Below are 27,330 nucleotides of genomic sequence, written 5' to 3'. Positions count from 1 at the left end.
CATTATATACACCAAAGAAGTGCCTCAGATAGAACAATGAGACATATTTAACCACATGTATAAATGTGAACCATAAGGTTAGCGTTTCCACTCACTACGAAATATGGTGATGAGAGGAAGCCCAGTGGCCAGCAAGAGGAGAAGATGGAGCAAGATCGATTGACAGACATTTGGTCTCCATACAGTTTTCTGTTTACAAAACTGTAATGTAAAAGAGTGTACTACCCTTTGCCAAAGTATAAAAAAGGGCGTTGTTTAGGGGAAGTAGGCGTTCCCTAATGGAAATATGCAAATAAATGCAAGAGCGGCCAATAGGCTCTCACTAGCTCGTGGTTGGCTCTGCCCACCTCCTTGTTTGTTCTTCCCACTATGGTTAATTTGCTCCCAATGGAAACGACAGGCTCTGGTCAATCTTGAGGTAGTTTTGAAAAAATCTTTGCCTCAAGTCTGCCGGAAAAGCACAAGTAGACCCTCCAGCCCAGTAGGTGGCTGTGATCAGAGGAAGAGAGGCCTAACTCGGCCTCCATCCAGCAAGTGGCGTTTTTCGTTTTGTCAATCAAACGAGGTCAATGAGTGTCGAATTTGAGCAACAAAACATTTGCTATGTGAGGTTTATTTAATCGAATAGAAATGTCTTAATGTTTAAGTTGTTACGAGTGTACTGATATAAGTAGAACACGTGACATCCTGGTAACTATGAGAAAAAACACTTATCAGCGTTGTTTCGAGATGGCTAGTAGGATTGCATCTCTCCCTTGAATACATGCGGTTGACGTCAATAATCCTAATCGAATATTCAAAAGAGGGTGATAATAATAATACATCCACCAATCCAAAGAAAGGATGGGCGGGAGCTAGACAGCCCACTGGGCAACGACTCCCATTGTTAGGGCGGAGAGAAATGCATCTTGTCAGTATTTCCATAATCTTTGCTGTAGTGAACCAAATGTTGGCAAAGCCATCAACAGAAGAAGACCAAAAAGTTGCATGCTGGGAAGATGGCCGACACCAGTGCGGCTAGTGAAGAATGAGAGGACGGGGAACCGAATACAGTTCTTGCGGCAAATGCCATCAATCGTTTTAAAACTATTTCCGGTATAGGTGCGTCCGAGCTACCAGGGCAAAGAATACTTCTGTCAGTGTGAACAAGTCAAACGCATTGTCAATAACACCAACCCATGTCCGCTCCTGCTGCTGGATAGAGAGGACAGAGCGAGTCGAATTGAAACCTAGCCTACTAACGTTAGCTAGGTCAGACAGTTTGCAAAAAAATTGTGTCATTGCATGGACGTCCATGACATATGAACTATTACAATGTATTATTCCACGATTAACTAGCTAATTACATTTGTTAAATGGTCAACCGATATAGTGAACGTTTTATTGACGGGCTGGCTGTCACTCCTATGTTTCGCTAACTTCTTGGGAGTGTCACCGTCAGATGACAGACTGTCATTGCTCCCCGTTGGCTACTCACGGCACCACCCATCTGGATATTCCTCTTGCGTTGACAAACATGTAAGTACATGTTCGTGATTGTCATTGTAGCTAGCTTGTTACCATATTAACCCATTGCTTTTTATATGAAGCCATTCGATGGTTACGTAGCTGGGCCAGCTGACGCCTTGTAGCTGTCCTAGCTAATAGCTACTATTCTTACAGCACTACCTGAAATGCCCCCGGCCCTAGACACTTGTTGCCAATGGCATATTTTCCTGCTAGTAGTGTTAGCAAGTATCAGTGGAAATGTTATGTAGCTAACTAATTTGAATGATTTACCCAGCGTTATTTGCAACTAACGTTAACAGGTATACACATTTCACTGGCATAACAAGTTCTATTCGGCGCATGTGATAAATGCAACTTGACTTTGATTTATTTTAGATTTGCAGTTTAGTTAACTAGCTTACGTTATGCCAGTTCAGTTTGACATTTAGCGTCCTACTGCTAACAAGGCTAGCTACACATACTGTAACGTTAGCTAACTAGTTTACTAAAACATGCTAGATAGCACTACGCTGCATTATCCTACGTTTGGATTTCTGGATAGGGTGTTTGTCTTCAGGATAGCTCAACTAGCAATGGCATTAGTAGTTAGTTTAGGATAATCGTCAAAGGTTGAGTGAACATTCCTTATGTTGAAGGGCAAATTGGTTAGTTACCTGTTCAAATTTACTTCAGGGGAGGTTGGGTATGGGAATGGGATTTTTTTTACTGACTCAGTACGTGTGTACCCAACTAACATTACTGCAGTGTAACTGAATACTCTATTCTAGGCCCAACTAAAGAGACAGCCCTGTCAACATGTTTAATGATCAGCTATAATCAGTATATTTGGACGTAGCATACTTTTAGGATTAAGACTACCTCCAGAAATATTAGAAGTAGTACTTGCCTATGACAGATTATAAAGTTGACAGTTTCTCTCGTTGACCAATTAGTGAACACAAAGGACATAAGACTGCTGAACAGCTAATCAAATGGCTACCGGACTGTTGACCCACCCCTTTTTTTTACGCTGCTGCTACTCGCCGGTTATTTATACATAATCACTTTACCCCTACCTACTTGTACATATTACCTTAACTAACCTGTACCCCCTTACATTGACATAGTACTATTTAGCCTTGTTGTTAAAGGCTATTTTAGTGCATTGTGGGTTAAGGGCTTATAAGTAAGCATTTCACGGGAAGGTCTACATCTGATGTATTCGGCGCATGTGACAAATACAATTTATAGATTTTATTTTGCCTTTTTCTTGATTGTAGCCTACATTTTCACACTACAAAACATTTAACAAACATGTCTAGTTGGTGTGGTGGTGACACCAATCAGGTGTATGCTAACCAATTTTCAGAACGGTTCTTGAGGTCTCCCCTTCCTCATCCCCATTCTTTGTTTTAGAGGGATTCACCATCTCCCCCTCTAGCTGCAGGCTACCTGTGACCTGTTGTGAGTGTAGAGTCTGCAGACTAGTCTATGGTCGATAGAATTAGTCTCTTAGCCCACAGCCTAGTCCTGCACTGTCTGAGTTGGAAGGTTTATCGTTGTACTCCATGTGTGCATCCCAAATGGCACCCCAATTCTGTGTTGCCCTGGTCAAAAGAAGTACACTACATAAAGAAAAGGGGGCCTATTTGGGACAGATCCCATAACTCACCTCATTTTGTCAGTGAAGCCTCCCATATATCAGACTAAACTCAGTCTGACCTCATTATTGCAATGAACAAATGGCAGGTGTTACAGGTTTTTCCGTTTATGTTGAGGTTGGACCTTTTATCATGTATAGCACATAGGGTGTCATCTCGTTAGTCAGTATGTGTTACACCTGTGCTGGCTTGTCCATCTCATTAGTCGGGAAGGTGTTTCACCTGAGCTGGCCCAGGTGCTATTTAAGTGGATGGCCCAGTGCTCCAGTTGTCTTGAGAGATGTGCAGGGTCAACACTTTTTAGTTGGTGCTCCCTATTTGAGTTCTAGAAAAACATTCCTTTGTCTGCTCATCCCTGTTTTCATTTTGCTCAACTTTTAGATTTTCTTCCTGTCTAAGTTTGGTGTGTGTTCTTTTGTTTGCCTCTTGGGAAATTTTTGTGGATGTCTTTTCAAATCAAATTGTATTGGTCACATACCTATATTTTATCAGATGTTATTACGGGTGTAGCGAAATCTAACAATTCACAACAATACACACTAGGGATGCACGATATATTGGTTAACATATCGGAATCAGCCGATATTAGCTAAAAAATGCTAACATCGGTATCAGCCGATGTCTAGTTTAACGCCCCGATGTGCAAAACCGACGTCTGCTGTGTGGATCGAGCAGTCATTTGAAAGAGTAACAATATTTCAGCGAGACAACTCAAAGGTGAAATCCATTAAAGCCAAGATAATGTAATTCATTGCCCTTGACAATCAACTGTTCTCTGTTGTGGGTGACGTTGGCTTTCGCCGACTGGTCGAGCACCGGTACACACTACCAAGTGCGTTATTTTTCAGATGTTTCCCTACAATAGTTGCACAGTAATAGCGTCACTGCTATTAGCTTCACGACATGCATACTATGGAACGCCGTTTGTGTATTTGCATGTCAAAAAAGATACAGTAACACTGTCAAAGTTGTACAAAAAAGTCTGCAAACACTGGCCACAATAGATGTGTTTACAATACCGCGTTGGTAATAAAGCATAATTTGTTTGACCGCAACTTCTGGGGTAGCTAGCTTTAGCTTGGTACCTAACTAGCACCAATACAACCAGCCTGAAAACAATGACCAGTAAACCTGCAGTCATTTTCATTATTCTTAGCAATGATTTAGGAATCCTTGTAAGTATTAGCTAGGTTGCCACTTGTTGTTCGCCTATTGAACTTCAGTTCATGAAAATAGCTAGTCAGCAACTTAACCCTGTTGGCCAAATGTTATAAGCAGCCAGCTAGCTTCATCTGGCTAGTGAGGCTCAACCGCACCATGTGTTGTGAAGCTAGTCACAATAAGGATTAGTCACAATAGTGGAATTTGCGGTTTGCCTTCAAAATAAAAGTATGTCATTGACAGTAATGCAAATGAATACATAGTAGAATTATGCCATACTTTTATTTTGAAGGCTAACCGCAAATTCCACAATTGTTGCTAATCCTTATTGTGGCTAGTTTCACATAGATGGGTCCGACCATCATTAATCAAATAAGAACTGTCTTATAAATTAGGGTTATTTTTAGATGACACCTAGCTATATAGTTAGCTAGCTAACTATAGCTACTGAAACAGATGTCGTATTATTTGACATGTCAAATAGTGTTATTTGACGTGTATCTTTTTTGACACGCAAAGACCCAAACGGTGTTCCATAGAAATCCTGGTTGGGAATGAAACTACTGAACAAATTAACAACGAAACAGCACAGCAAGTGAAAGAAATGGGTTTTGATTATGTTTTACTGGTAATGGGGACATACGTAAATGCCAACCAAATAACTTTTTGGTGTGTGTGTAACCTTTATTTAACTAGGCAAGTCAGTTAACAAGTTCTTATTTACAATGACAGCCCGGACGACGCTGGGCCAATTGTGTCCCGCGCTGTGGGTATCCCAATCACGGCCGGATGTGATACAGCCTGAATTCGAACCAGGGACTGTAGTGACTTCTCTTGCACTGAGATGCAGTGCCTTAGACCGCTGCGTCTTTGTGTGTGTAACTATTTAACTGTATTAGAATGATGAAAAGGCCGCTAAAATTGTAAATATCGGTACGTTTAATTTTTTTTGGCAAGGAAATTATCGGATATCGGTATCGGCCAAAAATGTCATGTCGGTGCATTACTAATACACACATCTAAAAGTAAAAGAACGGAATTAAAAAATATATAAATATTAGGACTAAAATACGGTATATATATGAAACAAGTAAAACGGTATGTACACATTATTAAAGTGACCAGTGATTCCATAGCTGTCTTCAAATACTCATACTAACATGTAGAAAAAAAGAGGAAGGGAAGCGTTGCTAAGGTACACAATAGTAGATTTTGGTAGACAGAAGGTGCTCTTTTTTAAAAGGGGTAAATTGGTTATCAAAAAGAAGGACCAAGGCACTCTTCGTATAATACATTTTAATGCCTTCATTTCTATGGCATGTTCATTGGAAATAAAGTTTTTTTTTAAATTAATTGAACATGCCACACAAATAAAGGCACTTTATTTTATTATATGAAGAGTGCCTTGGTCCACTTTTCTTTTTGATAACCCATACTGTATACTACATACTTAATGAGTATATACTATTAGTTCATTTTAGTATACTGTAAACGAACGGTATCGTTTCATTTGCGCGTACCAGAGCTTTACCTGTCTACTGGAAGTTGATGTTGTTTCTATGCAACCTCTTGCTAGTTTGTTAGCATAACAAATGACTAGCTACACATTTTACGATTTCGGTTGTGTTTGTAAATTCTGATCGTTTCGCTCTCGGCGAGTTCAGAGCGCACTCTGGCTGAGGAGTAGGGTTGATCCGAGCGTTCTGACCTTACAATCAATCAATCAATCAATTTTATTTTATATAGCCCTTCGTACATCAGCTAATATCTCGAAGTGCTGTACAGACACCCAGCCTAAAACCCCAAACAGCTAGTAATGCAGGTGTAGAAGCACGGTGGCTAGGAAAAACTCCCTAGAAAGGCCAAAACCTAGGAAGAAACCTAGAGAGGAACCAGGCTATGAGGGGTGGCCAGTCCTCTTCTGGCTGTGCCGGGTGGAGATTATAACAGAACTATGCCAAGATGTTCAAAAATGTTCATAAGTGACAAGCATGGTCAAATAATAATCATGAATAATTTTCAGTTGGCTTTTCATAGCCGATCATCAAGAGTTGAAAAACAACAGGTCTGGGACAGGTGGCGGTTCCATAACCGCAGGCAGAACAGCTGAAACTGGAATAGCAGCAAGGCCAGGCGGACTGGGGACAGCAAGGAGTCACCACGGGCGGCAGTCCCGACGCATGGTCCTAGGGCCCAGGTCCTCCGAGAGAAAGAAAGAGAGAAGGAGAAAATTAGAGAGAGCCAAGATTTTCAAAATTTCCATAAATGACAAGCATGGTCAAATAATAATCAGGAATAAATCTCAGTTGGCTTTTCATAGCCGATCATTAAGAGTTGAAAACAGCAGGTCTGGGACAGGTAGGGGTTCCATAACCGCAGGCAGAACAGTTGAAACTGGAATAGCAGCAAGGCCAGGCGGACTGGGGACAGCAAGGAGTCACCACGGCCGGTAGTCCCGACGTATGGTCCTAGGGCTCAGGTCCTCCGAGAGAAAGAAAGAGAGAAGGAGAAAATTAGAGAGAGCCAAGATTTTCAAAATGTTCATAAATGACAAGCATGGTCAAATAATAATCAGGAATAAATCTCAGTTGGCTTTTCATAGCCGATCATTAAGAGTTGAAAACAGCAGGTCTGGGACAGGTAGGGGTTCCGTAACCACAGGCAGAACAGTTGAAACTGGAATAGCAGCAAGGCCAGGCGGACTGGGGACAGCGAGGTGTCATCATGCCCGGTAGTCCTGACGTATGGTCCTAGGGCTCAGGTTCTCAGAGAGAAAGAGAGAACGAGAGAATTAGAGAGAGCATACTTAAATTCACACAGGACACTGGATAAGACAGGAGAAGTACTCCAGGTAACCAACTGACCCTAGCCCCCCGACACAAACTACTGCAGCATAAATACTGGAGGCTGAGACAGGAGCGGTCAGGAGACACTGTGGCCCCATCCGAAGAAACCCCCGGACAGGGCCAAATAGGAAGGATATAACCCCACCCACTTTGCCAAAGCACAGCCCCCGCACCACTAGAGGGAAATCCTCAACCACCAACTTACAATCCTGAGACAAGGCCGAGTATAGCCCACAAAGGTCTCCACCACAGCACAAACCAAGGGGGGGCGCCAACCCAGACAGGAAGATCACGTCAGTAACTCAACCCACTCAAGTGACGCACCCCTCCTAGGGACGGCATGAAAGAGCACCAGCAAGCCAGTGACTCAGCCCCTGTAACAGGGTTAGAGGCAGAGAATCCCAGTGGAGAGAGGGGAACCGGCCTGGCAGAGACAGCAAGGGCGGTTCGTTGCTCCAGAGCCTTTCCGTTCACCTTCACACTCCTGGGCCAGGCTACACTCAATCATATGACCTACTGAAGAGATAAGTCTTCAGTAAAGACTTAAAGGTTGAGACCGAGTCTGCGTCTCTCACATGGGTAGGCAGACTGTTCCATAAAAATGGAGATCTATAGGAGAAAGCCCTGCCTCCCGCTGTTTGCTTAGAAATTCTAGGGACAATTAGGAGGCCTGCGTCTTGTGACCGTAGCGTACGTATTGGTATGTACGGCAGGACCAACTCGGAAAGATAGGTAGGAGCAAGCCCATGTAACGCTTTATAGGTTAACAGTAAAACCTTGAAATCAGCCCTTGCCTTAACAGGAAGCCAGTGTAGGGAAGCTAGCACTGGAGTAATATGATCAAATTTCTTGGTTCTAGTCAGGATTCTAGCAGCCGTATTTAGCACTAACTGAAGTTTATTTAGTGCTTTATCCGGGTAGCCGGAAAGTAGAGCATTGCAGTAGTCTAACCTAGAAGTAACAAATGCATGGATTAATTTTTCTGCATCATTTTTGGACAGAAAATTTCTGATTTTTGCAATGTTACGTAGATGGAAAAAAGCTGTCCTTGAAACAGTCTTGATATGTTCGTCAAAAGAGAGATCAGGGTCAAGAGTAACGCCGAGGTCCTTCACAGTTTTATTTGAGACGACTTTACAACCATCAAGATGAATTGTCAGATTTAACAGAAGATCTCTTTGTTTCTTGGGACCTAGAACAAGCATCTCTGTTTTGTCCGAGTTTAAAAGTAGAAGGTTTTCAGCCATCCACTTCCTTATGTCTGAAACACAGGCTTCTAGCGAGGGCAATTTTGGGGCTTCACCATGTTTCATTGAAATGTACAGCTGTGTGTCATCCGCATAGCAGTGAAAGTTAACATTATGTTTTCGAATAACATCCCCAAGAGGTAAAATATATAGTGAAAACAATAGTGGTCCTAAAACGGAACCTTGAGGAACACCGAAATGTACAGTTGATTTGTCAGAGGACAGACCATTCACAGAGACAAACTGATATCTTTCCGACAGGTAAGATCTAAACCAGGCCAGAACTTGTCCGTGTAGACCAATTTGGGTTTCCAGTCTCTCCAAAAGAATGTGGTGATCGATGGTGTCAAAGGCAGCACTAAGGTCTAGTAGCACGAGGACAGATGCAGAGCCTCGGTCTGACGCCATTAAAAGGTCATTTACCACCTTCACAAGTGCAGTCTCAGTGCTATGATGGGGTCTAAAACCAGACTGAAGCATTTCGTATACATTATTTGTCTTCAGAAAGGCAGTGAGTTGCTGCGCAACAGCTTTTTCTAAAATCTTTGAGAGGAATGGAAGATTCGATATAGGCCGATAGTTTTTTATATTTTCCGGGTCAAGGTTTGGCTTTTTCAAGAGAGGCTTTATCACTGCCACTTTTAGTGAGTTTGGTACACATCCGGTGGATAGAGAGCTGTTTATTATGTTCAACATAGGAGGGCCAAGCACAGGAAGCAGCTCCTTCAGCAGTTTAGTAGGAATAGGATCCAGTATGCAGCTTGAAGGTTTAGAGGCCATGATTATTTTCATCATTGTGTCAAGAGATATAGTACTAAAACACTTAAGTGTCTCTCCCGATCCCAGGCCCTCGCAGAGCTGTGCAGATCCAGGACAGCTAAGCCCTGGAGGAATACGCAGATTCAAAGAGGAGTCCGTAATTTGCTTTCTAATGGTCATGATCTTTTCCTCAAAGAAGTTCATGAATTTATTACTGCTGAAGTGAAAGCCATCCTCTCTTGGGGAATGCTGCTTTTTAGTTAGTTTCGCAACAGTATCAAAAAGAAATTTTGGATTGTTCTTATTTTCCTCGATTAAGTTGGAAAAGTAGGATGAGCGAGCAGCAGTGAGGGCTCTTCGGTACTGCACGGTACTGTCTTTCCAAGCTAGTCGGAAGACTTCCAGTTTGGTGTGGCGCCATTTCCGTTCCAATTTCCTGGAAGCTTGCTTCAAAGCTCGGGTATTTTCTGTATACCAGGGAGCTAGTTTCTTATGACAAATGTTTTTCGTTTTTAGGGGTGCAACTGCATCTAGGGTATTGCGCAAGGTTAAATTGAGTTCCTCAGTTAGGTGGTTAACTGATTTTTGTCCTCTGACGTCCTTGGGTAGGCAGAAGGAGTCTGGAAGGGCATCAAGGAATTTTTGTGTTGTCTGAGAATTTATAGCACGACTTTTGATGCTCCTTGGTTGGGGTCTGAGCAGATTATTTGTTGCGATTGCAAACGTAATAAAATGGTGGTCCGATAGTCCAGGATTATGTGGAAAAACATTAAGATCTACAACATTTATTCCATGGGACAAAACTAGGTCCAGAGTATGACTGTGGCAGTGAGTAGGTCCAGAGACATGTTGGACAAAACCCACTGAGTCGATAATGGCTCCGAAAGACTTTTGGAGTGGGTCTGTGGACTTCTCCATGTGAATATTAAAATCACCAAAAATTAGAATATGATCTGCTATGACTACAAGGTCTGATAGGAATTCAGGAAACTCAGAGAGGAACGCTGTATATGGCCCAGGAGGCCTGTAAACAGTAGCTATAAAAAGTGATTGAGTAGGCTGCATAGATTTCATGACTAGAAGCTCAAAAGACGAAAACGCCATTTTTTTTTTTGTAAATTGAAATTTGCTATCGTAAATGTTAGCAACACCTCCGCCTTTGCGGGATGCACGGGGGATATGGTCACTAGTGTAACCAGGAGGTGAGGCCTCATTTAACACAGTAAATTCATCAGGCTTAAGCCATGTTTCAGTCAGGCCAATCACATCAAGATTATGATCAGTGATTAGTTCATTGACTATGACTGCCTTTGAAGTGAGGGATCTAACATTAAGTAACCCTATTTTGAGATGTGAGGTATCACGATCTCTTTCAATGATGGCAGGAATGGAGGAGGTCTTTATCCTAATAAGATTGCTAAGGCGAACACCGCCATGTTTAGTTTTGCCCAACCTAGGTCGAGGCACAGACACAGTCTCAATGGGTATGGCTGAGCTGACTACACTGACTGTGCTATTGGCAGACTCCACTAAGCTGGCAGGTTGGCTAACAGCCTGCTGCCTGGCCTGCACCCTATTTCATTGTGGGGCTAGCTTGGCTGCCAACTGGCTAACGTTGGCTAGTTACTTCCGGACACATGAGAGAACACCTCACTCTGACCATTTTACCCGCCCTAGCAGAGCTGGTTAGGCTGTTTTCATGCTATTCAGATCTTTGTTGACTAACTGTGCTGCTGGCAACAATTTAATTACGTTTTTTTTTGGGGGGGGGAGTATACTGACACTGGCCATATTCAACAGGTGTTGAGCGTTTTGTAAATTCACAAGTTACTATGCACTCTGTTCATTCTTACTATCTTCTATTTCAATGTCCACGCGCAAAGAATGACGTGAATAATCAAGTTAAGAGAATTCTCTTGGGAGGTAATACGGTCGGCATTTGATTGTGATGTATTCTAGGTCGGGTGAACAAAAGGTCTTTAGTTCCTGTACATTATCACATTCACACCAGGAGTAGTTAATCATGAAACATACACCATGGCCTTTCTTCTTCTTCCCGGAGAGTTCTTTATTCCTGTCTGCACTATTTACTGAACCCAGCTGGTTGCATGGCCGGGGACAGTATATCCAGAGAGAGCCATGTTCCTGTGAAACGGAGAATGTTACTGTCCCTGATGTCTCTGTGGAAGGAGATCCTTACCCTGAGCTCTACTTTATTGTCCAGGGACTGAACATTTGCGAGTAATATACTCGGAAGCGGTGGATGGTGTGGACGCCTCCTGAGTTGGACTAGAAGTCCACTCCGATTACCTCTTCTCCGCTGGCGGTGTCTTGGAGCAGCCTCTGCGTTAAGTTCAATTGCCCTGCGGGGGGTACGAACAAAGGATCAAATTCAGTTCCACTTGTTGCTTTCAGTGGACACCCACATGAGTGTCTATTCAGAACCTCTCCTAAAAACCCACCTGTTTTGGTTGTTGTCAGTGACACATTATTTGTTTTTCTTGCTGGGAAATGGGTGTTCGTCCGGGATTTAGTTTCCCATGAGTATGATAGTCGCTCTACCACAAAAAGTGTATTTTGAACACTCCAATATCTTGGCACAGCAGAGCTTCAGACTAGGTGACTAGAGTCACTGACATCCACCCTGAGAGGTTATTAGAGTTTGTGGAATCATTTTGAAAGTTGCATGAACACACAGGCTAATAAAAAATAAAGCCATGGACTTTACGTTGGAAGCATTTGTGGAAAACCCTACACGTGAGATGCTAGATTAATGTACAAAATCAAATGCGCTCGTCATTGCAAAGCATTATGACATCTGACCATCCGAATGCAGTAGTCAGACTTGATCGGTACTGCTTTGGTGGCGGAGGAGGAAATCTTTCCGGACAGAGCGAGAGAGGCTGATGAAAAGGGCGCTACCGTTAGTGAGGTGAATCCCGTAAACTAAAGGCAAAATTGGAGCAACAGGGAAAGACGAGATGAGCGTGTAGCCAAACATGAAGAATGTGAACATGCCATCTGATGAAGACGCACAGATCTGGAGGAACTGAATCCAGTCAGGCCATCCTGACATCCTCAATCGAGTTTGATCTTGGTCTGAACAGCCTTCAAGGAAGGTTTTCATCTCAATGTAGCCTATTTGTTTTCATTAATGTCTCTCTTCTTGTTTCCTGTGCTGTGTTTGAATCATTTACTTGATGTCACTGTACTGCTTTGCAATTAGGTGTGTGTGTGTGTGTGTGTGTGTGTGTGTGTGTGTGTGTGTGTGTGTGTGTGTAGGTGTGTGTGTGTGTGTACAATGGGAATCTCCAGGGATTCTCACACGGATTCTCATTTGGAATGTGTGTTTTGTTTAGTAAATTCTTTCCCTTTCCCACCCCTCTTCCCTCCCTTCCTCTCTCCCTGTAGGTGTAGTCTGCAGTGCCTCAGGGGTGTACTAGCCTGTGTAGTATGCTGTGGCTGTCCTCCAGCCCAGGCCTCCTGAGCTGCGAAAGCATAATCCCTTCGCCCCTCTGCCAGCGACACGCCTGCCGCCTTAGCGTCCTCGCTCTCGCCCTCGCCGGCATGTACACTACCCGGCTGTACAGCGCAGTAGGTGGTGGTGGTGGTGGAGGAAAGCCTGGACGCCGGCCGGGCCTGGGGGTTGGAGGACTGCCCATGCTGGAGAACCACCCCCACCACCACCCTCTCCCACCACACCAACATCCCCACCACGTGCCCCCTCCACCTCCCAGCTACCCGCCTGTCTACCAGGGGCGCCCTGACCCTCACCGTGGGCCCCACTTCCACAGTCACCACCACCACCAGCAGCACTACCATCCCCACCCGCACCTGGCCCCTCCTCCGCCTCCACCCCTCCCCCCGCACCCCCACTACCAGACGCACGCCCACCTGCACCACCGCGGCACTGTTGGCGCCGCCGGCAACAACAAGAAGACGTGGAACTTCATCCATGAGAAGATGAGCTACGACACCTTCTTCACCATGAAGAGGCTGATCGAACGCTCGCGGAGAGCGGACGAGGTGCTGCGCTGGGTGACACAGAACCCAGGCAAGATTTCACACAACCATTACCCCATCGCCCTGCAGAAGATCGGCCAGCTACTACAGGCCGGGGCTGGGGTTGGAGGAGGAGGAGGGGGCGGCGGCAGAGGTGGCTCGGAGGCAGCCCTGGTTCCCTCTCCCGGGGTCGGTGGAGGAGAAAGAGTGGCGAATGAAGGTCGACAGATCCTGGAGCACCAGGACTTCCAGACGCTGTGCGACTCCATTGTGAGGGACTGTGCCAAGTTTGACAACTTCAGCATCGTCAACTGCCTGTACGCTGTGGCAGCATTAGGTGAGTCTAGGTGATCTGTGGCTGCACTAGGTGATCTGTGGCTGCACTAGGTGATCTGTGGCTGCACTAGGTGAGTCTAGGTGATCTGTGGCTGCACTAGGTGAGTCTAGGTGATCTGTGGCTGCACTGGGTGAGACTAGGTGATCTGTGGCTGCACTAGGTGAGACTAGGTGATCTGTGGCTGCACTAGGTGAGTCTAGGTGATCTGTGGCTGCACTAGGTGAGACTAGGTGATCTGTGGTTGCACTAGGTGAGTCTAGGTGATCTGTGGCTGCACTAGGTGAGTCTAGGTGATCTGTGGCTGCACTAGGTGAGTCTAGGTGATCTGTGGCTGCACTAGGTGAGTCTAGGTGATCTGTGGCTGCACTAGGTGAGTCTAGGTGATCTGTGGCTGCACTAGGTGAGTCTAGGTGATCTGTGGCTGCACTGGGTGAGTCTAGGTGATCTGTGGCTGCACTGGGTGAGTCTAGGTGATCTGTGCCTGCACTAGGTGAGTCTAGGTGATCTGTGGCTGCCCTGGGTGAGTCTAGGTGATCTGTGGCTGCCCTGGGTGAGTCTAGGTGATCTGTGGCTGCCCTAGGTGAGTCTAGGTGATCTCATGGAGGCAGCTCTGTTTCCTATACCTTACTTGGATTTGTTGGGAGTGTGAAAGTTACCTTTTTCATATTGCTAGTGTATAATCAGCAGGTGTTTTTAGTTCATTGCATTTTATATTATGTATGATATGTGAACATTGTGAAATGGCATCTACTACTTTATACGTGTATTCACTTGGTTTCGTATAGATATGAAAATAATGTGTGTACATATAACAAACCTGATTGCACTTGTCTGGAATATTAAACTGACTTACATTCCTTGAAAAAAAGAAATTAGGTAAACCAAATAAACCCTAAACCTCCCGCCTCCTCCCCCAGGCCTTCCCAGCGACTCGCGGGTGGTGCAGGTGCTGGAGGCTGAGTCCCAATCACGACTGGGCCAGTTTAACCAGAAGGACGTGTCCATGGTGTTCAGCTCCAGCATGAAGCTGCACCCCAGCAGCCAGCACCCGCTCACCGAGGCCTGCCTGACGGGCTTGGAGAAGAACCTGGAGCGGGAGCGCCACCCGCAGACCCTCTTCCTGCTGCTCTCCTACTACCGCCTCAAGTGGCGCTTGCTGCAATCCAGCGACGATGCGACGGCCGAGATCGTGGCCAATGTACCACCCAACCCGGAACAGCTCCTGGCCAACAGGTAGGGTTGGGATGATGGTTGATTACCCATTCGTGGTTCTCTTGTTTGTAAGAGGCCATCCAAGTAGAGGAAATGCGAGTTAAGCAGTACAACTGGGTCACTCTCGATAGTCATAAATGGAGGAAATGTTTTAAAAAATAACAATTTAGTATTCTTATTGCATATGCCTTACAGAGGTTCTACCTCAGTTTTAAAAACCTTTTATCCCATTTTTGTTTACTGAACACAATCTCGGTGTGATCTGTTCCTGAGTGTAATTTTAAATGTCAGTTATTGTGATTAGAAAACAGTTATGGAGATACTTAGTACACTGAACAAAAAATATAAATGCAACATGCAACGATTTCAAAGAATTGAGTGAGTTACAGTTCATATAAGGAAATCAGTCAATTGAAAATACATTTTATTAGGCCCTAATGGATTTCACATAACTGGGAATACAGATATGCAACTGTTGGTCACAGATACCTTTAAAAATAAAGGTAGGGGTGTGGAGAAAAAAACAGTCAGTATCTGGTGTGACCACCATTTACCTCACGCAGTGTGACACATCTTATTCGCATGCTATTGATTGTGGCCTGTGGAATGTTGTCCCGCTCCTCTTCAATGACTGTGCGAAGTTGCTGGATATTGGCGGGAACTGGAACACGCTGTCGATCAAGAGCATCCCAAACATGCTCAATGGGTGACATGTCTGAGTGTGCAGGCCATGGAAGAACTGGGACATTTTCAGCCTCAAGGAATTGGGTACAGATCTTTGCGACATGGGGCTGTGCGTTATCATGCTGAAACGTGACGTGATAAAGGCGAATGAATGGCACGACAATGGGCCTTAGGATCTCATCAAAATATCAGCCCATTCAAATTGCCATTGATAAAATGTAATTGTTCATTGTCCGTAGTTTATGCCTGCCCATACCATAACCCCACCGCCACCATGGGGCACTTTGTTCACAACGTTGACATCAGAAAACCGCTCGCCCACACGTCTGCCCGGTACAGTTGAAACCGCGATTCATCTGTGAAGAGCATATTTCTCCAGCGTGCCAGTGGCCATCAAAGGTGAGCATTTGCCCACTGAAGTTCGTTACGACGCCAAACTGCAGTCAGGTGAATACCCTGGTGAGGACGACGTGCACGCGTCCTCACCAGGGTTAACTTCCCTGAGACGGTTTCTGACACTTTGTGGGTTTGCACAACTGAAGATTTTCTTCAGTTTCATCAGTTCCCGCTGGCGAAACCACACGTTGAGGTCCTTAGCTTGCATCGTTACACCTTGTCTGCGGTTGTGAGGCCGGTTGGAAGTACTGCCAAGTTCTCTAAAACTACAGTGTATTCTGAAAGTATTCAGACCCCTTGACTTATTCCACATTTTGTTACGTTACAGCCTCATTCTAAAATGGATTCAATTGTTTTTTTTCTCATCAATCTACACACAATACCCCATAATGATGAAGCAAAAACTGTTTTAAATTTTTTTTTTGCTAATTTATTACAAATCAAAAACTGATATCTCATTTATACAAGTATTCAGACCCTTTACTCAGTACTTTGTTGAAGCACCTTTTGGCAGCGATTACAGCCTCGAGTCTTCTTGGGTATGACGCTACAAGCTTGGCACACCTGTATTCGGGGAGTTTCGCCCATTCTTCTCTGCAGATCCTCAATCTCTGTCAGGTTGGATGGGGAGTGTCGTTGCACAGCTATTTTCAGGTCTCTCCAGAGATGTTCGATCAGGTTCTGGCTGGGCCACTCAAGAACATTCAGAGACTTGTCCCGAAGCCACTCCTGCATTGTCTTGGCTGTGTGGAGCAGGTTTTCATCAAGGATCTCTGTACTTTGCTCCGTTCATCTTTGCCTCGATCCTGACTAGTCTCCCAGTCCCTGCCACTGAAAAACATCCCCACAGGATGATACTGCCACCACCATGCTTCACGGTAGGGATCTTGCCAGGTTTCATCCAGACGTGACGCTTGGCATTCAGGCTAATACATTCCATCTTGGTTTTATCAGACCAGAGAATCTTGTTTCTCATGGTCTGATAGTCTTTGGGTGCCTTTTGGCGAACTCCAAGTGGACTGTCATGTGCCTTTGGCAAATTAGAAATGCTCACAGGGACATGAACAAATTTGTGCCAAAGAATGTAAAGAAATTAGCTTTCTGTGCATATGCAAAATTTCAGAGATCTTTTATTTCAGCTCATGAAACATGGGACCAACACTTTACATGTTGCGTTTTTATATTTTTGTTCAATATAATTAGTATCACGATACTTGGTAATATCGCGATAATGAACGTTGTCATGATACCAAATTCCAAACCATTGTCCCGCACAACCTACCAACAGGAAGATCCTCCGACTGGTCAAGCACACACTGGCTAGCGTAAGTGGCGTGCGCGACCAGGAGATGGCGCTGCTGGACGAGATGCTGGCTACATGCGTACGTGAGGCTAGTAACAAGAGCCTGGAGATTATCTTCAGCTCCCACCTATTCTACCAGAACAGACAGGAGAGGTTTGTGTGCAGCCTGGCTGGTGAGTTTTTCTTCTCCTCTCTGCTCCTCTGCCATTCTCTGACAGCTGTTTTTTAATCTGTCGGTTTCTCCATCTTTCTTATCATTCCCAAGATAACCTTCTTGTCTTTTCCTAATAGAGGAGCTGCCTAAAAAAGTGGACAGCATAACCCCATACACCATGGCCCTCATTGCCAAATACATCGCCCGCCACCGGCTCAGGGAGACTCGACTCCTCGACACCATCGCTGATTTCCTGGTCAAGAAGGGAGAATACCTGGATAGCAAGGTAAGGTGGCACACTCATCTACAAAATCTCTGTCATTAGTTTAAACAGCTGTTGAGCGACTCGGGTACACTGTGTTTGTTGGTTATTATGAAGGCTATTACGCCTGAAATTAGATGTTTATTTACACACATTATGGGTTCTTATAACATGGCATTGTTGAATTCTTGTTTCTGATTGGTTTGAAAGGCATTCTAGAGTGTAAAGGATGGCCGCTACGCCATAGTAGAAGCTAAATAACCAGGTTTCCATCCAACCTTTTTTATGCGAGTAAAGTACATGTTGGATAAACATGTCACGAAAGACCTGATTGAAACAAAACAAAATACGTTTGACAAGGTGGTCTTTTTGTATCGATAAAATTAATTATGTAAGAAATTGAGGTGGAAACTATATGCGCAAATATTGATATACTACCATCATACGAAGTCAACTTGGGAGTTACGCGATAATATGCTGTGTGGCCCTCCCCCTACGACTCGGGAAAGCATGCAGTTAGCTAGCTGTAGCCTATGCTTCCAGTACTAGATTTATTCTCTGATCCTTTGATTGGGTGGACAACATATCAGTTCATGCTGCAAGAGCTCTGATTGGTTGGAGGACGTCCTCCGGAAGTTGTCATAATTACTGTGTAAGTCTATGGAAGGGGGTGAGAACCATGAGCCTCCTAGGTTTTGTATTGTAGTCCATGTACCCAGAGGAGAATGGAAGCTAGCTGTCCTCCGGCTGCACCATGGTGCTACCCTACAGAGTGCTGTTGAGGCTACTGTAGACCTTCATTGCAAAACAGTGTGCTTTAATAATTATTGGGTGATGTGAATGTGTTTAGTATAGTTTTATCTAAACTTTCACTATGTTTCTGAAGTTCACTGAGGAGGATGGTCCACCCTTTCCTCCTCTGAGGATCCTCCACTGGTACAAAGACCAGAGTGGGCCCATTTTATTTTTTTATTTCACCTTTATTTAACTAGGCAAGTCAGTTAAGAACAAATTCTTATTTACAATGACGGCCTACCAAAAGGCAAAAGGAATCCTGCAGGGATGGGGGTTGGTATTAAAAATATAGGACAAACACATCACGACAAGAAAGACAACACAACACTACATAAAGAGAGACCTAAGACGACAACACAGCATGGTAGCAACACCACATGACTACAACATGGCAGAAGCACAAAACATTGTTGGGCACAGACAACAGCACATAGGGCAAGAAGGTATAGACAACAATGCATCACGCAAAGCAGCCAACTGTCAGTAAGAGTGTCCATGATTGAGTCTTTAAACTTTATAACGCAGCATTTTTTTTGTGACAAAACAATCAGTAGAGTTGAAAATGCGACAGAAACCCGGCACATGGGAATTTAACCACAAAAGTTATTATCCGCAACAAGTCAATTTGGTGGAAACACGTCTCTGGTGGGAAAATGCGGTTGATATGGGTTTGATTTAAAGCAGTTATCGCGTGCGATACTTAGTAATTAGTATCATAATGCTTGGTAATATCATGATAATGGGTTTCTCTCTTCTTCTTTTTTTCTCCACAAGGTAATCCAAAAGCTTGTGTTCCCCTTCAGCCGGATGAGCTACCGCCCGTCCAACGAGGTCCAGTTCTTCTCCAAGCTGGAAGTGGTGCTGGAGCTAAAGGCCCTGAGCTCCCCGCTAGCCACAGTCAACATCCTCATGTCCCTGTTCCAGCTGGGTCACTTCCCTGGCCTGGTGCTGCACAAGGTCTTCTCCACCGCCTTCATCAGCAACGTCACCAGTAAGTGGGGAGACGCACACAGCGATCAAGCAACATCAAAGAGCAGCTATGTTTCTTTTGTTTTTCGACTGGCCCCTTTCAGTAGACACTTTCAGTAGACACAATAAACCTCAAGCCAAATAAATAACTAAGGAGTATGTTTACATGCGTTCAATAATACGATTATTTTGAATATTCAGATTCAGATTAAGATAATAGTTTGATTTAAAATGTTTTTCATGCTTTTCAAGAAAACGATTTCCCTAAAAATTCTGTTTCCATGGACACATCTGAGATCAGGCTACCTGATGACACTGATAAATGCAGAAAATCACCAATCAAAATAAACGTTCAACCACAGCGACCATGTTATTTTTGGGAAGCATATTTGGTTATGAGTTGGGACACAGCATTTGTATGTGAACTATTTCTAACGTGCAAACTTTCACGTTTTCCGTACTCACTTCACTAGCGCAAAAGACAGAGCCTCGTGCTGGTCCCGCTAGCATATGCACAGAACAGATACACAGCTGGAACTCAATTTGTTTTAGATATATATTTTTTTACAATAATTCACACAACAACAAAAAATCCAATATCTAGATGTTTTAATCGGTGTATGCTTACTTCGATTATGACCGTACGCCAATTTAAGATAAGCAGAGTACTGTTTACATGACTAATTAAAGAACAGTCTGGTCTTAATGGCCATGAACTCTTAAGGCTTTGAGGGGTGGAGATTGTATCTAGGTTTCTTCCTTTCTAGGGAGTTTTTCCTAGCCACCGTGCTTCTATATCTGCATTGCTTACTGTTTGGGTTTTTAGGCTGGGTTTCTGTATGTCACTTTGACATCTGCTGATATAAATTTATATATACAGTGCCGTCGGAAAGTATTCAGGCCCCTTGACTTTTTCCACATTTTGTTACGTTACAGCCTTATTCTAAAATGGCTTGAATAAAAACAATTCCTCAGCAATCAACACACAATACCCCATTTTTAATTTTAGCAAATGGATAAAAAAAAAAAAAATGAACATACCTTATTTACATAAGTATTGCTATGAGACTCGAAATTGAGCTCATGTGCATCTTGTTTCCATTGATCATCCTTGAGCTGTTTCTACAACTTGATTGGAGTCCACCTGTGGTAAATTCAATTGATTGGACATGATTTGGAAAGGCACATACCTGTCTATATGAAGTCCCACAGTTGACATTGCATTTCAGAGTAAAAACCAAGTCATGAGGTTGAAGGAATTGTCCGTAGCGCTCCGAGACAGGATTGTGCCGACGCACAGATCTGGGGAAGGGTACCAAAACATTTCTGCAGCATTGAAGGTCCCTAAGAACACAGTGGCCTCCATCATTCTTAAATGGAATAAGTTTGGAACCACCAAGGCTCTTCCTAGAGCTGGCCGTCCAGCCAAATGGAGCAATTGGGGAGAAGGGCCTTGGTCAGGGATGTGACCAAGATCCCGATGGTCACGGACAGAGCTCTAGAGTTCCTCTGTGGAGATGGTTGTCCTTCTGGAAGGTTCTCCCATCTCTGCAGCACTCCACCAATCAGGCATATATGGTAGCGTGGCCAGACAGAAGCCACTCCTCAGTAAAAGGCACATGACAGCCCACTTGGAGTTTGCCAAAAGGCACCTAAAAACTATCAGACCATGAGAAACAAGATGCTCTGGTCTGATGAAACCAAGATTGAACTATTTGGCCTTAATGCCAGTGTCACGTCTGGAGGAAACCTGGCGGCATCATGCTGTGGGGGATGTTTTTCAGTAGCAGGGAGACTAGTCAGGATCGAGGCAAAGATGAACGAAGAAAAGTACAGCGAGATCCTTGATGAAAACCTGCTCCGCACAGCCAAGACAATGCAGGAGTGGCTTCGGGACAAGTCTCTGAATGTCCTTGAGTGGCCCAGCCAAAACCCAGACTTGAACCCGATCGAACATCTCTGGAGAGACCTGAAAACAGCTGTGCAACGACGCTCCCCATCCAACCTGACAGCGCTTGAGAGGATCTGCAGAGAAGAATGGGAGAAACTCTCCAAATACAGGTGTGCCAAGCTTGTAGTGTCATACCCAAGAAGACTTGAGGCTGTAATCACTGCCAAAGGTGCTTCAACAAGGTACTGAGTAAAGGGTCTGAATACTTATGTAAATGTGATATTTTAGTTTTGGATTTCTCATTATGGGGTATTATGTGTAGATTGAGGGGGAAAAACCTATTTAATCAATTTTAGAATAAGGCTGTAACGTAACTAAATGTGGAAAAAGTCAAGGTCTGAATATGTACACATACATAAATACATACATACATACGTACGTGTGTGTGTATGTATATATATATATGTATGTATATATATATGTATATATATATACAGTGGGGAGAACAAGTATTTGATACACTGCCGATTTTGCAGGTTTTCCTACTTACAAAGCACGTAGAGGTCTGTCATTTTTATCATAGGTACACTTCTACTGTGAGAGTCGGAATCTAAAACAAAAATCCAGAAAATCACATTGTATGATTTTTAAGTAATTAATTTGCATTTTATTGCATGACATAAGTATTTGATACATCAGAAAAGCAGAACTTAATATTTGGTACAGAAACCTTTGTTTGCAATTACAGAGATCATACGTTTCCTGTAGTTCTTGACCAGGTTTGCACACACTGCAGCAGGGATTTTGGCCCACTCCTCCATACAGACCTTCTCCAGATCTTTCAGGTTTCGGGGCTGTCGCTGGGCAATACGGACTTTCAGCTCCCTCCAAAGATTTTCTATTGGGTTCAGGTCTGGAGACTGGCTAGGCCACTCCAGGACCTTGAGATGCTTCTTACGGAGGCACTCCTTAGTTGCCCTGGCTGTCTGTTTCGAGTCGTTGTCATGCTGGAAGACCCAGCCACGACCCATCTTCAATGCTCTTACTGAGGGAAGGAGGTTGTTGGCCAAGATCTCGCGATACATGGCCCCATCCATCCTCCCCTCAATACGGTAGAGTCGTCCTGTCCCCTTTGCAGAAAAGCATCCCCAAAGAATGATGTTTCCACCTCCATGCTTCACGGTTGGGATGGTGTTCTTGGGGTTGTACTCATCCTTCTTCTTCCTCCAAACACGGCGAGTGGAGTTTAGACCAAAAAGCTCTATTTTTGTCTCATCAGACCACATGACCTTCTCCCATTCCTCCTCTGGATCATCCAGATGGTCATTGGCAAACTTCAGACGGGCCTGGACATGCGCTGGCTTGAGCAGGGGGACCTTGCGTGCGCTGCAGGATTTTAATCCATGACGGCGTAGTGTGTTACTAATGGTTTTCTTTGAGACTGTGGTCCCAGCTCTCTTCCGGTCATTGACCAGGTCCTGCCGTGTAGTTCTGGGCTGATCCCTCACCTTCCTCATGATCATTGATGCCCCACGAGGTGAGATCTTGCATGGAGCCCCAGACCGAGGGTGATTGACCGTCATCTTGAACTTCTTCCATTTTCTAATAATTGCACCAACAGTTGTTGCCTTCTCACCAAGCTGCTTGCCTATTGTCCTGTAGCCCATCCCAGCCTTGTGTAGGTCTACAATTTTATCCCTGATGTCCTTACACAGCTCTCTGGTCTTTGCCATTGTGGAGAGGTTGGAGTCTGTTTGATTGAGTGTGTGGACAGGTGTCTTTTATACAGGTAACGAGTTCAAACAGTTGCAGTTAATACAGGTAATGAGTGGAGAACAGGAGGGCTTCTTAAAGAAAAACTAACAGGTCTGTGAGAGCCGGAATTCTTACTGGTTGGTAGGTGATCAAATACTTATGTCATGCAATAAAATGCAAATTAATTACTTAAAAATCATACAATGTGATTTTCTGGATTTTTGTTTTAGATTCCGTCTCTCACAGTTAAAGTGTACCTATGATAAAAATTACAGACCTCTACATGCTTTGTAAGTAGGAAAACCTGCAAAATCGGCAGTGTATCAAATACTTGTTCTCCCCACTGTATATATATATATATATATATATTATACACACACACACATTTGATGCATGAAGTTGAATATTACCGCCACATACCTCAACTCACTCCGATGTGCTTAATTTTCACGTTAGGACATGTTTGACCGTTGCTCCCGCTCATGTCCTTGTTTCCGTCGATTTTTATTGTTCCCCCATTTGTAGACAGTCCTTACGCTCTGATCGTGCGTCGCTACCTGTCTCTGTTGGACGCGGCGGTGGAGCTGGAGTACAGGGACTACACTGGTCCACGGCTCCAGGACACGCACAAGGTGCTCATGTTTGACCACGCGCTGACTGCTGATGAGGTCAACCGCAAATACAGGTACGGTGCAGTACTAGGGGTGATTAGTTGACTAACTGTAAGTTGTCTTCGATTTTGAAAGTTGAATTATGTCTGCCTTTTTTCATTGCAAATTCCCTGTGAATCTCAAAGTATGTGTGTTTCAGCTACAAGGGTCTTGTTGCTGAAGCCCTCAGACAGTTGGTTGGAGAGCATGGCTACAAACAAGACGAGGTTCTGGCCCCTGGTTATTACACAGGTACATTGGATTTAACACACGCTCTGGTGTTTGTTCAAAGGCCACTCTTAAGATATCGCACTGTTACTGAACACAATGGTGTATATATCATTCTGTAGTACTGTAACCTCTTTGGGGTTGTACAATTACAAAAACTTGAGGAAGATTAGGGAAAACATTTTATTTAAGCTGGGAGTCATGCTGAGACTATGCTCTTTCGCAGATGAGCCTTGTGTGAACACATCGATAAACAACAATTACACTCTACATATCTATACACACGGCAATTACACTCTACATGTCTATGGGCTCCCGAGTGGCGCAGCGGTCTGAGGCACTGCATCTCAGTGCAAGAAGCGTCACTACAGTCCCTGGTTCGAATCCAGGCTGTATCACATCCGGCCTGCGATTGGGAGTCCCATAGGGTGGCGCACAATTGGACCAGCGTCGTTCAGGTTTGGCCGTGGTAGGCCGTCATTGTAAATAAGAATTTGTTAACTGACTTCCCTAGTTAAATAAAGGTTAATTAAAAACATCTATACACACGTCAATTACACTTCACATGAAACAGGAAACGCTAAACAATCATATGAAAACACATTGTTCAGTAAAAGGACCTCTAACATCCGCTTGAATTACCCTAGAGGCACCAACTTCACCAGCTTTTAAGGAGTTTTTGGAGATCATTCCACATGAGACAAGCGAAAAGCAGATTTACCTATTCGGTTGAGATTGAAGGGATCAATCTCCAGGGTTAGCCATCCCTGAGTCCGGGTCTGGTAACTTACCTGTCTGAAGGTTAACAATGATGTAAGGTATGGCTGAAGTTTATCCAAGATGGCTTTATTGATAAAAAAAAGAGCGCAAGCCTTCAAAGAGGCCCAGCCTACTTTCTTGATAAAATATGCAATGATAGGTTGAGTACACATCGGCTGCAATAAAGCACTATGATAACCTGTGTCCAATGGCTTCAATACAGTAGTAGCTGCATTCATATGGACGATATCTCCATAGTCGATAACCAGAATTAATATTGACTGAATGATTTAGAGTTCTGCCCCTCTTTTTGTATTTTTTTAAATTTTACAAAGATTTTACTGGATGTTGACGAAACTTACATCATGATTGAGGAAGTCGATCTATTTCTCAATTGCCTGACAAGCTGCCAACCAGCAACAGAGTGTTTTTCTAGCCTTGGCCCAGGCCTGATTTTCTCATAAGATCTGAAAGTTCTATAGAGAACCAAGGAAGTTTTAAGTTTTGTAACTTAAAAAAAATAAATATTTTTTCTTTTAACTTTTAAGGCGTTTTTAAAGGGAGTGTGTTTGTCTGTCAGAGAGATTATGAAAAATAGATCATTCAGGCATCAGACAGCTGATGGAGGAAACATCAGAGTAACATGTCATGAAGAAAAGCTTTTTTTTTTTACTTCTCTTCATAATTATACGATTACTGTCAAATGGGGCTCCCGAGTGGCGCAGCGGTCTAAGACACTGCATCTCAGCGCTTGAGGTGTCACTACAAGACACCCTGGTTCAAATACAGGCTGTATCACAACCGGCCGTGATTGGGAGTCCCATAGGGCGGTGTACAATTGGCTCAGTGTCGTCCGGGTTTGTGGTGTAGGCCGTCATTGTAAATAAGAATTTGTTAACAGACTTGCTTAGTTCAGGGAGAGAGCAGAGGGAGAGAGAGAGAGCAGAGGGAGGGCGAGAGAGAGAGCAGAGGGAGAGATGCCAGCAGCATACCACCCTGCATACCACTGCTGGCTTGCTTCTGAAGCTAAGCAGGGTTGGTCCTGGTCAGTCCCTGGATGGGAGACCAGGTGCTGCTGGAAGTGGTGTTGGAGGGCCAGTAGGAGGCACTCTTTCCTCTGGTCTAAACAAAGATCCCAATGCCCCAGGGCAGTGATTGGGGACACTGCTCTGTGTAGGGTGCCGTCTTTCGGATGGGACGTTAAACGGGTGTCCTGACTCTCTGAGGTCATTAAAGATCCCATGGCACTTATTGTAAGAGTAGGGGTGTTAACCCCGGTGTCCTGGCTAAATTCCCAATCTGGCCCTCAACCATCACGGTCACCTAATAATCCCCAGTTTACAATTGGCTCATTCATCCCCCTCCTCTCCCCTGTAACTATTCCCCAGGTCGTTGCTGCAAATGAGAATGTGTTCTCAGTCAACTTACCTGGTAAAATAACGGTAAAATAAATAAAATAAATAAAAGTTAAATAAAGGTTAAATGTTGCAACCCTAAACCTCCTGTATATTCCCATTCCTTTGTAGACTTCCTGCTGTGGATTAACGGTTCTGGCCAGGTTCTCCCTATCCAGGCAGGGGCCTCCCAAGGTGTTACCCACAAAGCCCCAGAGGGATCCGTGGCCGTGACAGCCCTCACCTCAGACTTTCAAAAGTTCTCCCCCTTCGCCCCACTAGAGGAAGGGGGGGACCAGCGACCCGTCGGAGGGGACGAGTCGGTAACCCTCCTGCCACAACACATGCAGCGTGGGGCAAACCCTGCCTCGGTCCAGAGGGCAGCCCCTAACGGCGGGGGCCCACTTGACTACAACACTTACTACACGCCTGCTGACTACTACTCCAGCCTGGCCAAGGAGCACTCGCTGGAGAGCCAGGACAGCTCCACGCTCAGCAGCCCTCCCTCTGACAGCCTGGCCCAGCCAATGGCCTCCGGGGTAGGAGGATCCACCACAGCTGCTCCTGTTTCTCTTTTCCAGTTCTCTATTGGGAAGATCCTGGAGGACGAGGGAGGGGTGCCAGGGCCCGACTGCGAGCTCCCTGTCTTCTATGAGGGGTTGGCCGGGGACGTGGGGCCCACCTCGTCACTTCAGCTGCACCCGGCCGATCGAACCGACACAGAGAGGGCAGTGGGGGACCAGCGGCAAGTTAAGAGGTCGGTGCTGATGGAATCCCCAAATCTGTGTAGTTAGTCATTTTATACATACTACCCAACTACGAAGCACTTGAGTATGCTTCTTTGGTGGAGCAATGCTAGCTAGCAAATAACTTACAGAAAGATCGTTTTGCTGGGAAGTCTGACTCGTCTTCATGGCAGACACCGGTATTTTTCTACCGTCTTTCGTCATTTATTTCAAAATAGAGAAATAACTATTTAATTGCGAAATACAACTTTCTTCTTTTCAGAGTGGTCATGTCGGTGAATGACAAGTGGCACTACTGTCACAACTCTGAGGTGCTGGTGGGCTCCCGAGCCATGAGGGACCGTCATCTGTTGCTCCTGGGATACGTCATTCTGCAGGTGAGCCATTACCATCATACATACAACCATTTTTCAACCACATTTTTAAAAATTAAAATATCATTTTTTTCCCAACAATCTTACAACCACAGGAGGTTGGTGGCACCTTTTATTGGGGAGGACGGGCTCGTGGTAATGGCTGGCGAGGAAGATGTGGAATGGTATCAAACACACGGTTTGATGCCATTCCATTTGCTCCGTTCCAGACATTATTATGAGCCGTCCTCCCCTCAACAGCCTCCACTGCTTACAAC

General features: G+C 44.5%; 1 protein-coding gene and 1 long non-coding RNA gene across 2 annotated transcripts in view; one reads left to right on the top strand and one right to left on the bottom strand.

Moving 5' to 3' along the window:
* The first annotated feature begins 625 nt into the window (after positions 1-625).
* The window catches only part of LOC139560274 (uncharacterized), a 29,076-nt gene continuing 2,371 nt past the window's right edge, over positions 626-27,330 (top strand). The window contains exons 1-10 of the mRNA XM_071376906.1: positions 626-1,518; positions 12,574-13,501; positions 14,419-14,734; positions 17,082-17,269; positions 17,388-17,536; positions 19,082-19,298; positions 23,448-23,607; positions 23,733-23,824; positions 26,086-26,710; positions 26,962-27,076. Coding sequence (XP_071233007.1) covers positions 12,616-13,501; positions 14,419-14,734; positions 17,082-17,269; positions 17,388-17,536; positions 19,082-19,298; positions 23,448-23,607; positions 23,733-23,824; positions 26,086-26,710; positions 26,962-27,076 — 2,748 coding nt within the window. The 5' untranslated portion in view covers positions 626-1,518; positions 12,574-12,615. The remainder of the gene's footprint in view (positions 1,519-12,573; positions 13,502-14,418; positions 14,735-17,081; positions 17,270-17,387; positions 17,537-19,081; positions 19,299-23,447; positions 23,608-23,732; positions 23,825-26,085; positions 26,711-26,961; positions 27,077-27,330) is intronic.
* On the bottom strand, positions 5,852-24,957 carry LOC139560277 (uncharacterized). Its single transcript, XR_011671902.1, has 3 exons — positions 24,592-24,957; positions 11,363-11,525; positions 5,852-7,074 (listed from the first exon to the last, which is right to left on the bottom strand). It is a non-coding gene; the product is annotated as an uncharacterized lncRNA (long non-coding RNA).

The sequence above is a fragment of the Salvelinus alpinus genome, chromosome 30 (assembly GCF_045679555.1).
Source record: "Salvelinus alpinus chromosome 30, SLU_Salpinus.1, whole genome shotgun sequence".
Taxonomy (NCBI): Eukaryota; Metazoa; Chordata; class Actinopteri; order Salmoniformes; family Salmonidae; genus Salvelinus; species Salvelinus alpinus.
Note: the sequence above shows the minus strand (reverse complement) of the source record. Positions and strands in the feature narration are given on the sequence as shown.